The sequence below is a fragment of the Siphateles boraxobius genome, unplaced genomic scaffold (genome assembly GCF_051911475.1).
Source record: "Siphateles boraxobius isolate OS27281-9 unplaced genomic scaffold, OSU_SipBor_1 68, whole genome shotgun sequence".
In the NCBI taxonomy this organism is placed as follows: domain Eukaryota; kingdom Metazoa; phylum Chordata; class Actinopteri; order Cypriniformes; family Leuciscidae; genus Siphateles; species Siphateles boraxobius.
In genome coordinates, this window is record NW_027509195.1 from 1006634 (window position 1) to 1023291 (window position 16658).

The window sequence follows — 16658 nt, forward strand, 5'->3', positions numbered from 1 at the left end:
CCAAGACTTTAAAAATGTACTCATGACCCACCGATCAAAAGCTTTCTCCTGATCAATAGACAGAAATCCAACATTGCAATTTTCAATAATAGACACATCAATAACATCTCTTATTAAAAACAGATTGTCCATGATTGTACGACCCGGAATACAATAAGTTTGTTCTCCTTTGACCACAATGTGCAAGTATTTTTTTAACCTATTGGCTAAAACTTTTGCCAATATTTTATAGTCCGAGCACATCAAAGAAACAGGGCGCCAATTTTTTAAAAAACCCAGATCTCCATTTTTTGGTAAAAGGGAGATCACAGCCCTCTGACAGCTAGATGGTAACATTCCCTTTTCAAAACATTCACAACAAACTTCATAAAAATCTTCACCTAAAACAGTCCAAAAAGTCTTGTAAAATTCAGCAGGCAAACCATCTATTCCTGGCACACGCCCTGTGGAGAGCTGCTGAACTGCATCTGAAAGCTCGTTAAGGCTGATCATGGTGTCAAGCTTTTTCTTATCCCCAGGTTGCAACTTTGGAAGTCCTTGTAATAGTTGTGCCATGTTCTCAGAATCACAGTCAGTATGTCCATACAAGTCAGCATAAAAATCCATAGCCATTTTCCTCATTTCTGTCGGATTAGATGTTAAGATTCCATTCTCCTTGCGCAGGTGAAGTATGCGCTTTTGCTGTGCAACTTTCCGCTCCAGATTAAAAAAATAAGAAGTGGGAGAGTCAATGTCCTTGATAGAAGAAATTCTTGCTCGAATTAAAGCGCCCTTCGCTCTTTCCTCTAAGATGGATCTTAATTCAAGTTTCTTATTCCTTAAATCATTAGATACACCCAAAACATTTACATCCATCACATTTTCCATATCAATAATTTCCTTCTCCAACTGCTCAATTTTCTTTTTAACACACACAGTAGTATTGTAGGAAAAATTTTGACAAAAAACCTTTATCTGTGTTTTCCCCACCTCCCACCATTGTGCTATTTTTTCAAAATTACCTTTATTCAACTTCCACAATTTCCAAAAATCACCAAACTTTTCACAAAAAGACCTATCCTGCAGCAACTTAGTGTTGAAATGCCAATAGAACTTGGGGCGTGTTAAAGTAATAATGTTAAAATCTATGATTGCAATATGATGATCCGAAAACCCGGTAGGGAAAATGTTAGCATTAGATACTCTATTCATGCTTGTTTTACTTATATATATTCGATCTAATCTTGCTCCAGTTACATTAGAATCTAGTATTTTAACCCATGTATACTGTCTAATTCTCTTATTCATGTTCCTCCACACATCCATCAAGTCAAACTCATTAATAATATTCTGAAGAGCATTACTAGACGGTGGATGAGACTCCTCTCTGTTCCTGTCTAACAGAAAATTTGTAGTGCAATTCCAATCCCCACCCATTATTATGCAAGAATCATTATCACATTTTCTTAATGCACTCTGCAACTTCCCAAAAACTTCCACACGATCTGAGCCATTGTTTGGAGCATAAACATTTATGAAAATAAATTTTAAGTCATTTATCTCCCCAGCAACCATTAAAACTCTACCCTTTTCTATCTCTTCAGTTGACAAAATTCTCAAGTTCAAATTTTTTGAAAAAAGAATAGCCACTCCAGCACTCAAGTTTGACCCGTGACTGAAGACGCTCTCCCCCTCCCACCATCTACACCACTCTACTTCATTATTACAATCTGTATGAGTTTCTTGCAAAAAAGAAACATTTACATTCTTAATATTAATTAATTCTGCCACCATTGCTCTCTTGCTCCTGTCTCTCCCTCCGTTAATATTTAAAGAGGCTACCCTTATCATCTCCATAGAAAATATAAAGAGAAAGAAAAGAGAGACAGAAAGAAATAAAGAGTGTAGTAAAGCCATCCTGAGTGATATGCAAACCATTAATTCAATTATTTAAATTTACGTTTTATAGGGGTTTTATCCCTTCTCAGTTTTGCAAGAAACTTTTTTAAACGAAATCTCTTTCTCTGACTGAGTTCATCTTCTCCAACCTTCCTCTGCCAATAACGAACAGAAGTCTCAAACCTCTTCAGATCAGAAAAATGATTACTTACATCAACAGATTTTCCAAAGGTTTCGTCCAGGAATTTGTTTATTTCATCTAGAGAATAAACCTGCTCACAGCTTACTTGCGAAACATCTGACATGTCTGAGAAATCAGACAACCCACCACCATCATCATCATCATCATCATCACCACCACCACCATTGCCATCATCATCCATTCCCTCATCAACCATTTCTGATTGCACCTTCTTAATCAAAGATACTATCTTTCCTCTTTCCAAAACATCACCTTTCAAACCGCTTACGTCATCATTCGTCTGGCTTGTATTCTCTGAACTCTCCACAGTATCACCCTGCTCAGGCCCCTTTACCACAGTATCACTCTGTCCAGACCCTTGTACCACAGTGCTTCTCTCAACAGCCACATCAGTTACAACATTAACTCTCTTCATTTTTCCCTGTTTTGTCTTACTACCAGAAGCTTCCTCTGTATCTTTTTCATTATTAGTGGATGGATCTTCTACTATCATTCCTTCCTTCAAATTTGAATCCACATTCTGAACCTCATTATTCACCACTGCTGCTTCATTTGGTACACTACTCTTTTGTACTTCATTTTCATTCCTCTTATCTGAAGTATTGCTAGGGCCTGCTTCATTCTCTGGTTCAACTCGATGAGGACAAGACAGCCTGACATGTCCAATACTCCCGCAATCAAAACACCGCATTTCTCCCGTGCTCGCGTACATCATGTACGACTTGCCCTCAAAAACACATCGAAAAGAGATATTCAGCGTCGGTTCTTTTAGAAACATATACACCTGTCGCCTAAATGACAACACATGCTTTAAAGCGGCATTCTTACAACCAAGTGAAACCGTTCTAATTCCACTGGCAAGTTTCCCAAATCGAGAAAGCTCTCGCTCAATGTCGGCATCGGGAATAAAAGTCGGAACGTTGGAAACCGTCACCTTCGTCGTGATTGAAACTAAGGGTTGAACAGAAACAAATGTGCCACTTACCGATATCCCGCTCTCGATCAAACCATGAACCAGATTTTCTTCCTTCAAAAATACCACTACGGCCTTGTTCATCCGAGACGCCGAAATGATATTCTCATGGCCCACGCGCTCTGCCACGTCCAGTAACACATCCTCTACAGGCACACCTGCCTGGGTCACACACCTAATCCCATGCCGGAGCGACAGGCCTGTGTCTCTGTGTCTCACCAGAAACCTGCACTATCAGCCTCTCACGGGCTTCACAGACTCTCATTTAGGCATTTAAGTTGTTGTCATTCGTTTCTCTCACTCTCTCGTTCATATGCATACACACAGCATTCTTTTTTTTTTCTTCAAGGTACATGTACGCCTGGCCGTCTGCCCAATGACGGATTAATTGCTTTGGAATAGTGCCGCTCTTGGGAGTTGAGTTTACCCTGTGTGTGTTTTCATGCAGAGCTGTGCCATCTGCCTCTGTGGCACTGCCATTGCCATCAATCACACACACACACACACACACACACACACACACACACACACACACACACACACACACACACACACACACACACACACACACACACACACACACACACACACACACACACACACACACACACACACACACACACACACACACCAGTCCCCGGTTCACTTGGCACAGGACTTTGTAAAACTCTCTCTAATGTCTCTTTCAGTAATGTGTTATCGGCCATGTGTTTCTCATAATGAATGGTTTATAAGATGTGACTGCCATTCCTGCTTAACATACTTATGCTTCGGGATTTCAATAAACCCCTAACACTATACCATTCAACTTTGCTATGTGACTATTCCCACACCATTTATTCTATGGAAATGAATAATACCTCCAAATCATTTACATTTATTCATTTAGTAGATGCTTTTGACAAATAAGGAACATCACAAGTAATTTGATGAGAGGTGTCATTTCTTTTAATGTTGGACAATATAAACGTGTGGAAACACGATCCCTCCTTTATAGGGTCTGACTCTTTTGACTTATTTCCTTATTAGACCAATAACGTCATGGAGGTTACGTTGGCACAGGCAAACAAAGAAAATGTACACATCTAGTTACAGAATAAAGATATACTGACATCAGGTGAAGACATGGACTTATAGTGAAATGTGAAAAGATAGTTCTGACGTTTTGTGAGCATGATTTTCCACTCTTTTTGCTGTCTGTGTCTCATCTCTCTGTGGATATACACTGACATATTTGTGTTTGTCTCCTCAGTTGCTGGGTTTCATCTACGCCTGCTACGTCATCAGTGTCATCACAGAGGAGGAGGACAGCTGTGAGTATCTTTACTGTGTGTGTGTGTGTGTGTGTGTGTGCGTGCGTGCGTGCGTGCGTGTGTGTGTGTGTGTGTGTGTGATAAGAGAAAAAATGTATGCCTGTCCTACACTTTCTTTCTCGTTTACGTGTCTAAAACAGTAACTTTTTTCATTTTATTATAAAGAAATGTGCCTGATTTGTGAGAAATATATCTAAACCATATGAATTATCAATGTTGAAGTATATGAAAAAAGGGGAGTACACTACTTGTGAGAAAAACTGTATTAATAAACGCACTTTGTAAAATGGTGTGTGTGTGACTCACTGACTCATGGGGACGTGTGTCAGGAAACAAGCTTATACATCATACAGAATGAGTTGTTTTGAACGTGTAAAAATGCAGAAAGTTTTCTGTGATGGGTAGGTTTAGGGGTAGAGTTAGTTTAAGGGGAGAGAATATACAGTTTGGAGAGTATAAAAACCATTACATCTATGGAGAGTCCCCACAAAGATAGTGAACCAGGTGTGCATGTGTGTGCGTGTGTGTGTGTGTGTGTGTGTGTATGTATGTGTGACATTCTTGGAAGATGTTAGTAAAGACAAAGATAACCAATCAGATTATAGTTCCCCAAATCAGCAAAGTGCTTTTCAGCATCAACTGTTAGCAGTGATTGATTCCTATTGTTTTGGACTTTCGTTCATGGATTGACTAGGTCCATAGGAATGCACTTCATTTCAATAAAAAAAAGTTGTCAGTGCATAACCAGTGAATATTTGCTCTTGGCAGAATAGTCTAAGTGGGAGAGGACCAGAGTGAAGCCCGTGGGATGAGATAAGCCACTGCTCTGTTTGTACGGGCTAAACAGCAGCCTGCCTCTGATTATTAATGTGTCCCAGTTCCAGAAAAGTAGGAGTTACCGTTCTTTCGATTTCCATGACTAAACATATCCCGTAGAGCTGTACCTCGCTGACAGGAGGGACTCGACTGCACTGAAATAATCTACTTTTATCCGTTACACTTCCTGTTTGCCTTTGTTTTCTGATGGCCTTTGAGCGTCATCTCTCAACAGGAGGTGGCCAGACTTATTTGTGTTTTATAGGCAGCGCACATGTGAACTATTCACAGAGTATATTTATGCTCTGTTCAAATCTACCACCAGTAAAGTGATTATAAGCGCACAGAGGAACGTTTTATTGCTTCGAAGGTTTATTCATTGCCCATGGGATTTAAAGACCACATGAAATCCAAATGGCCGTTTGCTGGCTTTTATGCCTGTTATCTTTAAAGGCCATGTTAGTGCACTGCTAAAAGTTTGCAAAATAAACTTTCAGTACATGTGAGGGTATAAAATGACTATCTTTCTCTTCCAGACCAAAGAAATATAAAAGCACAGTCTTGTTCACAGGGGCAAATACTAATTTGTCCAATGTAATGCTCTCTAGAACGAAAAGGATTTGCAATAGTAAGTAGCAAATCACAGTTAGTTGGGTGTCTTCAGTTGTGATAATGTTAGTCTCACCCTCTACCCACATGTCACGATTCCATACATATCACGATACTGGACTCACGATACAATATGATTGAGATACAATGGGACATATGGTAAAAGGTTAACAATAAATGTACTGTTGATTAAAATGATAAATTTAATATAACATTGTGGGTGTAAATGAATAGGCTTGGGCTTGGTGCTGGTAACCCAATGCACAGGACAATAGTGACACCAGAATAAAATTAAAAATATTCACACTTTAATAATTGTTCAGGCTGCAGAAGAACAAGCTGCCATTTCATAGCTTTCAGAGCATCAACTGCGTGCAAAGGAAGTGGCTGGAAAGTGTTTGAAAGTGTCTTCATAGCTTTCATCCGTGGAACAAGCTCAAGTGGGGTATCAGGTCTGTGACTGTGACATAAATCCTAGATTTTCGGGTATTGAAAATATATGTATATACATTTCACTGGATAAATGTAAGGAAATAAAACTTATTAAACCATTTAATGGGATTTTTAGTGGACGTCCCAGTTATGTTCCATTAAAGCACCAGCTTTGCCTTAGATACCGTATTTCTCCTAAAATATGTATTTTAGGTACATTAGGAGATGATTGTTAACTTGTGGTTGCAGGGAAGGTAGATTTTTTAAGGCTAAAGAACTTTTTCCTTTCCATATGCTACGTTGGTGTTGGAAGTCCAAGAGTGTGTATGTCTGTGTGTGTGTGTGTGTGTGTGTGTATAATCAGCCCAGTGTGTCTATTTTGTATTTTCTATCATGCAAAGCTGTGTGTGGTTCATTTACACACTCATTTGAAGTGGAGGATTTCATTTCTCCACAGCACTTCCTCGCCTCTGAAGTTTCCCTCTTTCTGTTACTCTCTTTTTCCTTTTCTCTCTCTCTCTCCCTCTCTCTCCCTGCAGTTGATTTGAATAATAATGTGTCAGGCTTCATTTTTTATCATCGATTATTCCTCTACCTTGTTCGCCCTTCCTTCTCATCTCCCTCGCTCTCTTTCTTTCTGTTTTAAATGACTTGCATCCATAATGAGTGTGTAGTCTCAGGCCCGCTGTTATCGTGGGCTCATTAGAAGCAGTTGCAGTCACTTGTGTGAATCTAATCTAATCTAATAAGAGCGGACAGGTCGTCCCAGCCACCGGCTACGGGGACGCGTGGGCTCCTGGGTACTGATCTAAGCCCGGATTCTCTATGAGACCTCCCTTTACCAAAAGAAAACGCAATCCTGGCTTGACATCAGAGCGGGAATGAGAGAGAGAGAGAATGTGTGTGGCACGAGTGTCTGGTTGGTTATCAGCGCTCAGCAGATTCCTATGCAGACTCAAAAAAGAGCTGCTTTTTATGAAAGTGGGTCAGAATAGTGTAGTTCTGAACGTTAGCGTGAGTGCTTCCCCAATGTAAATGTTACACCGTCCAGAGAGAGAGAGAGAGAGAGAGAGAGAGAGAGAGTTGAAAGCAGGACACAGAAAGCAGAGTTGAGAGCAGAGAGACGGGCATAAGAAAGACTCACACACACACACACACACACACACACACACACACACACACACACACACACACACACACACACACACACACACACACACACACACACACACACACACACACACACACACACACACACACACACACACACACACACACACACAGTAGAGTCAAAGAGAATTTGTTATGTGAGTGCTGGATTTGTCTGATCGCTACCTGTGATGCTGCAAAGCAAAACTGACACCAAGGTGACATCGCCCCCTATACCCTTAAATAGGGCAGTATTTTAGGGGACATCCATTTGTACTGGTGTTCAAAACCGTAGTTGACGTTATCGAGTGCACTCTTTCAATCCCATAATGCACTGCAATAACGAGTGTACAACCGATGTGCGCTCCACGGCTAAAGAATACCCATAATGCACTGTGATAGTCGGGCGTCAAATGAATTACCACGTCTCGCCAGAAGATGGCGCCTGCAGCTGAACCATCGATCCATCCATCTATTCCCACACACTCAGTGTCCCACACACTTACTCTTTTTCATTCACTTACTCAAGTGCACTATATAAGTGGACTAATGTCTGGAATAGTGAATTAGGGTATAGGTTATGAGTGCGAACACTGCCCATGACTCTATTCTCCATATACCAGTCTGTTGTTTTACTAATACTGAGTTAGTTGACATGTAGTTGCAAAGTTACTTATAGTTAGTAGAATATCTAAAGTGGACCATCGAAAATAAAGTGTTATCAATTATTAGATAGCCATATATTGAATATTTCACCCTCAACACCTGAAAGTGGCGTGCACCATGCGGATGAGTATAGTGGTTGTCTAGACGTGGTTGTTTGCTCTGGAAGTGTGTGTTTCACACTGTAAGCTCGAGTGAGGTCGTCCCTTTGCCTCTGCCTTCCCAGCATTCCACACATAGCAGCGCAGCTCACGGTTTCTGGAGCTCCAGCGCTAATGACACATTATGAGCTCAAAGCCTGTTGTTTGTGATAAACAAACCAGCCCTGCTGTATGTTCAGTGTGTGTAAACATGAAGCTGAAATTGCTCCTGAGATTGCCTTCTGTCGCAGTTTTATGGATCGACTGAAAGGTTTGTTTGAGCTTTCATGAGTTACAGCTGAAACACGGTCACTTGCACCATATTCACCTACGAAGTATACACTAAAATGTGTGCACTTTGATAACCGCACCATCATATTGATCTTGATACCACAGATGTTTTTCATGGACTGTGCTTTTGAATAAGTGTTAAAATCATTACCTTCATTATTACACATATTTCTTTGTATGTACAAGAACTCCCATTTTTGTTTCCGAAGGAAAGAAATGAACAAACGTTGTAGTGCAGTGGGTTGTGGGTAACAGATGCATATAACTCCCAGCAGAAATCATGCATCATTTACAAACGATGTTCAACCTACTGTGCTTTGGGGCTCATTTGAATCTCGCATACTTATTTATATTTAAAATAGCTGGTATTGGAATTGGGACGCAGGGAGAGTCTCTCGCTCTTTTCTTGCTGTATATAAGTTAGAAATGAAGAGAGTGTGTGGAGTCTCAATCACACTGGGCTGAACGACATCTGATCATGAAAATCACTCATTCAGAGACCTGTTATTCATTCTGATGTGTGTGTGTGTGTGTTATATTAAATAGAGACTTGTTCAGATACAGAGAATAAAACTTGGCTTCAGTCAAGACGACATGAGTGTGTGTGTGTGTGTGTGTGTTAGAGTTACAGTGTGAGCATATCAAATCTCATGAGACACTGTTCATTGTTAATGATTATGTTTGATTTATTTAAAGTGTCATGTATATTCCAGTGTTAATGTTCACATTAATTCATATTTCTGTCAAACATTATGTCTGATCATGGTTTTTCGCTTTAAGTGATTATCATTTCATGTTTCATTTGTTCTCTTCATGGTTTCACTGTCCTGTTTCATTTCTTTCATTCTTTAATTTCATCTTTTGTTTGGTTTTCAGTTGATTTTATTGGTGGATTTGACCCATTCCCACTCTACCATGTCAATGAGAAACCATCTCATCTTCTGTTAAAGCCCGTGCATCAGTAAGTACCCGTGTGTGTGTGTGCGTGTGTGTGTGTGTGTGTGTGCGTGTGTGTGTGTGCGTGTGTTTGTGTGTGTGTGTGTGTGTGTGTGTGTGTGTGTGTGTGTGTGTGTGTGTGTGTGTGTCTGTGTGTGTGAGAGAGAGAGAAAGAGAGACTGAGAGATATAGACATACAGACAGGTATATTGTGTGTGTGTGTGTGTGTGTGTGTGTGTGTGTGTGTGTGTGTGCGTGTGGAGAAGGTGTGTGTGTGAGTGTGTGTGCGCGTGTGTGGAGAAGCTGTGTGTGTGTGTGTGTGCATGTTTGTGTAGAAGGTGCATGTGTGTGTGTGTGTGTGTGTGCGTGCGTGCCTGTGTAGAAGGAATATCAATTAGGAATATCATCAGTTTGAAAATCTTTTCATTAATGATGAAAAATATAAGTACTAGAACTTATAAATCTAAAATTTTAAAACATAGGTTAAATTTAGTTACATTTACAGCCAAAATAAAAATAATGTCTTTAAAAAAAAAGTGTGTGTGTGCGCACTCTTAAAACTCAAGGTTGCAAAAGTAGGTTTTCACAGCGATGCTGTGAATCTTTTCCCTAAAGTGCCTTTCAGTAAACCGTTCTTAAAAGAATGTGGCGAGCAGGACGAGGGCCAAACAGAACCATTATTTTCTAATTGTGAGGAACCTTTTTTCCACTGTAAAGAACCTTTTGTGTAAGGGAAAGATTCCATGGATGTTAAAAGTTCTTTATCGATGTCAATAAAGAAGCTTTATGTGTGAATCTGAATCCAGTCACATACTCTGTGTGTGAATTACGTCACATAGATCCTCTCACACATGTCCCTGCTTGCCCCTTATCTAAAGCATTAATTAAAGTTAGTTTTCTTTTAATTAGTGTAAGTTCTTAATTAGTCTTTTCATTAAGAATTCTGATCTTGTCCAGTGAAGGATTAGTGAAAGTGTCTGAAGCTAAATCGAACAGTAAAGAACTTTTATATCAACTTGGACCTGTTTTTTTTGTATTGTTATTGGCAAATATTACATGTGGGCTATTAGTATAAGCTCTATAAGTTGAACATGAAAAGTGCCATGTGATTCCAGGTTACATTTAATTTTTGAACACGAGAACTACGCCAGGACTTTTATAGTTTTATGTGCCGCAAAACCAGTTAATGTCAGATCTTGTTTTAAACGCTGGCAGCCAGAAGCGGCACAATGTATGGCCAACTTTCCTCATATGTTTATTCTTAGCTATGTGCCAAGCAGAATAATAGCATCTTCTGAAGAAATAATTTAAAAAAAAATCTGTATTACTTCACAAGCCAGACGGCTGAAAATGTAAGTGTAAATGTGTGTCATGTACTCATCAAGCTAGAAGTTCAGAGCAAGCCATTTTTGTGGTTTAGTTCAAATGATACACTTTAATCTGGGGATTTTTATTTTTTATTTTAGAGTCGTACAGTATGTTTTCTCATTTCTACCTGCTGCGATATAACCTGGATCTTACGTGGTTTTATCTTTTGCGTTTGGAGAATATGGATCAGTGGAGTGGTCCCTCTGAGACCGGCTCTGGCCTCATTTCAATAAGCCTTAAATTATGCAGGATCTGTAATGAGCGTCTGCAGAAGAAGCCTTTTCAATATGTGCACATGGAGGTGCTAAACACATTATATTTGCCCTGGGGACATTTTTCATGACAGTTTAATCAGACTAGTTGCAAATGAGAGAAGTACTTGTCCTGTCTCTAGATACACAACCATTTCACGGTCTCAGGGAGTTTAATAAATCACCCAGCAGGTGTGTGTGTGTGTGTGTGTGTGTGTGTTGAGAAGTAAGTTTAAACTTCTAGTACTGTAATTAGAGGTTGACAGAAAATGGATTTTGCCGATAAAGATGTCTATGGTGGGAAAACAGGCCAGTAAACCAATGAATTTGCTGATAATTAATATGACAGTCAATAATATGAATAAAAACTTTCCTCTCAGTGTAAAATAGTGCTAAACTTTATTACGCATTTAACAATTATGACTTACCCATACAATTGTATTGTAATTCTTAAATGAAATCAAATAAAAAGTGCCGTAAAAAGTTTGGGGTCAGTAACATTTTTTTATATTAATATATTTTATAATGTAATTTATTCCTGTGATCAAAGCGGAATTTTCAGCATCATTTCTCCAGTCTTCAGTGTCACATGATCCTTCAGAAATCATTCTAATATGATGATTTGATGATCAAAAAACATTTATTGTTATCATCAATGTTGAAAACAGTTGCTTAATATTTTTGAGGAAGCCGTGATACATTTTTTTTCCGGATTCTTGAATGAATAGAAAGATAGAAATAGAAATCTTTTGTAGCATTATAAATGTTTTCACTGTCACTTTTGATTAATTTAATGCATCCTTGTAGAGTAAAATATTAATGTTTTCTTACTGACCTGAAGTTTTGAACGGTAGTGTATACTTTCACATTGAACCAAAACTATCCATAAAATACCAAAATAACCATAAAATAAAGTAAAAATAAAAAGTGACATACAGAACTGAAGAACTCTCCAGATATCAACCGTCAGCAACCATCAATCTGTTAAACCGGTTAAATCTAATAACATTTCTCTGTGTTTGTGTTTTTCAGGTCTTCGTAAATGAAAGCGTGTCCTGAAGAGAAGCCGTTCTGCCCGTTCCTCGTCTCCGCTCCTCGTCTTCTGTTTAAAAGAGTGTCAGCTCCGGACGAAACACAGTCGCTCCATCGCCTCATTTAGACACTTCTACAAGTGGCTGTAAAGCATATCTAAACAAAAATGTCCCGTATGCTGACCGGTGTTGTGTGTGGTCTGTGCCCTTGAGTTGCTGAAGGTCCAGCTCTGTTAGTGTGTGTGAGGAGGGCTATTGAGAGGAGGACAGGGGTGCGGTCCAGAAACACAAGACAACGCACGCTAAACTCCTGTGCTAGTCAAAAATAGAAGCAAAGAAAGCATAACATATAAATACGAGACAGAATTAGCTTTTTTGAAAATTGTTTTATGTCATAGTGTGATGTACCATTCTCATGATTCACTTTCAGATTCAGTTTTTTGTTTTAGATTAATGCAGTGATCCCTGTATTTGGACACTCAAATCACACTAAACAGTGTATGAATGTCACGACGTTAGATCAAATATAGGTTATATGCACTCAGTCGGGTTCGTGACTCTATTTTAAAGAACACTTTATGCCCAAAAGGTTCTAAATACTCTTAAAAATAAAGGTTCTTTATGGGCATTGATGGTTTCTTGAATAATCTTTAACATCCTAGAAGAACCTTTCCATTGCACAAAAGTGGGAAATTTTTTTTTTAGGAACTGTTCACTGAAAGGATTTTTTTGGGGAACCAAAAATGGTTATTTTATGGCATTCCAGTGTTGGGGGTAACACATTACAAGTAACGCGGGCTATGTAATCAGATTACTTTTTCATGTAACTCGTGTAAAGTAACTGACTACTTTTAAAATTACAACAAAATATCTGTTACTTTTTCAAATAAGTAACGCAAGTTACTTTGTTTTCCCATTTATTGACTGACAGATCTCCTTTAGAGAGAAATGATAAAAGTGCAGAGTGCAGTGTGTGAACATGATGGTTATTGTAGTTCTAGACTAAATGTGAGCATTTATTAATCTCACACAGATTCAGTATTCCTCAAAATGAATAAAACAGTGAAATGAAAACTCTTTATGTATTTAATCTCACTTTATTGAGCAATGTCTTTGCTGGTGACCTTTGATGATCCAATTCAGTCATACTAATAATAATAAGCAAAATCTTTTGGTGTGAAACAACAAACAAGCCGAGCCCAGGTGAGAAAAGGTCATTTTTACGTAACACATTCATTTACAGAAAAAGTAACTAAGTAATGTAATTAGTTACTTTTTTAGGAAGAAATGCAATATTGTAACGCATTACTTGTAAAAGTAACTTTCCCCAACATGGATGGCATCACTGTAGATAACATTTTCTGGAACCTTTATTTTTTAAGAGTGTATAAGGAGAAATGTCTTAAACGACTGCATAATACTTTCATGTTTAATGGGTTATTTAATTTTTTCTAGCGATAAAGTATGTTTTAGCCATTTAATTTATAATTGGATAAATATAATTCATAAAATTGAATTGAATCAAAAAATGAATTAAAACTAAATTAGTTCATTACAATTAAAATGATCCCATGATGGAACCCCTAAAAGGTTCTATATATGATGCGTCTGACAGAACCTTTTAAGCTTCTATATAGAACCTTCTAAGAGCGACTGAAAATCGCCTTGCCACTTTTATTTGCAGATGATTCTTGCTTTGATATTTTGTATCCGATGCAATGAAATTTGCCCATTTTAAGTGTGACTTATGCGTTCAGACATTTTGGGGTCACTGTACATGTCGTCAGTATTTTTAATGTTAATAATCATCATTTATTGCACAATGTGTTTGTATAGTCAGCCTTTAGATCTAACAGAAACTAGTTTGGGCAGTACAATATACTACATAACCTCATACAATTCAAACTGAATTTTTTAAATATTGTTATAGGACTGGCTGATATTATGAAACACAAAGGGGTTCTTTCATTTGAATGGTGCTTGTAATCAAATATCAGTTGTTTGTGAACAAATTGTCAGCATGTCTTTATATGAATTTGAAAACGTTTGAGTGGCTGTCAATGTCTTTCACTGTAGATGCAGAGCTACTGTAGCTTTTTACTGGAAACATAAACCTCAAAGCACAACTGATTGACCTGACATGCAACGTAACATGTATCATAGTGTGTGTGTGTGTGTGTGTGATGTTTTCAAGAGAGGGGTTGTCTATTTCTTTCTAAAGTGAGATGTGAAGGCTTCATATCATGAGATTTGTGCACTGTGTTGACAACATTTTGGGTTCTTGTGGCCTGATGGTGAAGGAACTGGGCACATCATGCTCTTAAAGGAGAAGTTCACCAATGCTCTACGTATATGTCCTGTAGGAGAACTTTTGAAGAATGCGCACGTCAGTGTTATTTTATATATAATACGTTTCCCTATTGCAAGAGTGCATTTTCAGATTGCATAAATGTTTGCGCTATGAAGTCATATGATTTTTTTTTTTTTGCTTTGCGTATGGGAAAGAGTCGCGTGAACATTCTGCAGAATATCTTGTTTTGTGTTCAATCAAAGTTTTGTAACAACATGAGTAAATGATGACAGTTTTTATTTAAGGTGAACTACACTTTTAAACATGGCAAGGGTTCAGGGGAAGTTTGTTTTTTAGCATTTATTTTATGTGTATGTAACTTCAGCATAATAATTTCGGCTTGCTGTAATGGTGTACAGTGTTCTGCTAGGTCTTCATATTGGCCATGGATCTATCCTGCCCCCTAGTGTTTAATGTCCTTCTGTACACAACATCTCAACTCTAGGAACAGGAACATTTTGTACCACTCTCTGAAAATATCCATGTACATTTGTAATTGTAGATTTTAGGATATTGAATATAAGCCAGCAATGATAGTCTTCTGCGTATGTGTTCTAATGAGAAAAGGAATGATATACATTTTTATCACACCTTTCCCCCCTCGTCTTAATGGCTCTGTCTCTTGTTACAGGTGTTTTTAAGCCCTTTTTATATCTCTTTCCTGTGTTTAGTCTTTTCTCCATATAGTTCTACATTGACTGCCTGTCCATCAACACGTGTTTGCTGACCACAGTGTAAATAGATGTTTGTTAATAAAAGTCTGCTTTTCATCTACTGACCACATGTCTTGTTTTTGTTAGATGATGCTGTCCTGTAATCTAACGAATAGGGACTCACCGCGCCTGAAATGAGTCCATATGAGGTGCATGGACAAAATATTCCAAGGCACTTCAAGAGAGTCCACACACTCCAGCAAAGACAAGAGTCTAACCAAACCATAATCTAACCAAACAGCCATGCAACCTGTTGGACAGGAGATTTCAAGAAACTAAAAATAATTAATATATAGTAGAAAAATAAAATGTAATGTTCTTGTGGATGGATTATTTTGATTTGATTAAGATAGATAGATAGATAGATAGGATGGATGGATGGATGGAGATAGGGCCTACAGTAGATGGATGGATGGAGATACAGTAGATGGATGGATGGAGATACAGTAGATGGATGGAGATACAGTAGATGGATGGATGGAGATACAGTAGATGGATGGAGATACTGTAGATGGATGGATGGAGATAGAGTAGATGGATGGATGGAGATACAGTAGATGGATGGATGGAGATACAGTAGATGGATGGATGGAGATACAGTAGATGGATGGATGGATGGAGATAAAGTAGATGGATGGAGATACAGTAGATGGATAGATGGAGATACAGTAGATGGATGGAGATAGAGTAGATGGATGGATGGAGATACAGTAGATGGGTGGAGATACAGTAGATGGATGGATGGAGATACAGTAGATGGATGGAGATAAAGTAGATGAATGGATGGAGATACAGTAGATGGATGGAGATACAGTAGATGGATGAGATACAGTAGATGGATGGATGGAGATACAGTAGATGGATGGAGATAAAGTAGATGGATGGATGGAGATACAGTAGATGGATAGATGGATGGAGATATAGTAGATGGATGGATGGAGATACAGTAGATGGAGAGATGGAGATACAGTAGATGAATAGATAGATGGATGGATGGAGATACAGTAGATGGATGGTGGAGATACAATAGATAGATGGATGGATGGATGGAGATACAGTGGATGGATGGATGGATGGATGGAGATACAGTAGATGGATGGATGGATGGATGGAGATACAGGGGATGGATGGAGATACAATAGATGGATAGATGGAGATACAGTAGATGGATGGAGATACAGGGGATGGATGGATGGAGATACAATAGATGGATGGATGGAGATACAGTAGATGGAGAGATGGAGATACAGTAGACGGAGAGATGGAGATACAGTAGATGAATAGATAGATGGATGGATGGATGGAGATACAGTAGATGGATGATGGAGATACAATAGATAGATGGATGGATGGATGGATGGATGGAGATACAGTAGATGGATGGATGGATGGAGATACATTAGATGGATGGAGATACAGTAGATGGAGAGATGGAGATACAGTAGATGAATAGATAGATGGATGGATGGATGGATGGAGATACAGTAGATGGATGATGGAGATACAATAGATAGATGGATGGATGGAGAGAGATACTGTAGAT

At 38.6% G+C, this 16658-nt stretch overlaps 1 protein-coding gene across 2 annotated transcripts in view; it reads left to right on the forward strand.

Moving 5' to 3' along the window:
• nkain4 (sodium/potassium transporting ATPase interacting 4) overlaps window positions 1-15180 on the forward strand; it is a 60915-nt gene extending 45735 nt beyond the window's left edge. Inside the window, exons 5-7 of one of the 2 annotated variants that reach the window (XM_077214150.1) lie at window positions 4306-4366; window positions 9343-9427; window positions 12054-15180. In XM_077214150.1, coding sequence (XP_077070265.1) covers window positions 4306-4366; window positions 9343-9427; window positions 12054-12063 — 156 coding nt within the window. In that variant the 3' untranslated portion in view covers window positions 12064-15180. The remainder of the gene's footprint in view (window positions 1-4305; window positions 4367-9342; window positions 9428-12053) is intronic. The other variant, XM_077214151.1, reaches the window with a different exon arrangement.
• Window positions 15181-16658: the final 1478 nt, after the last annotated feature.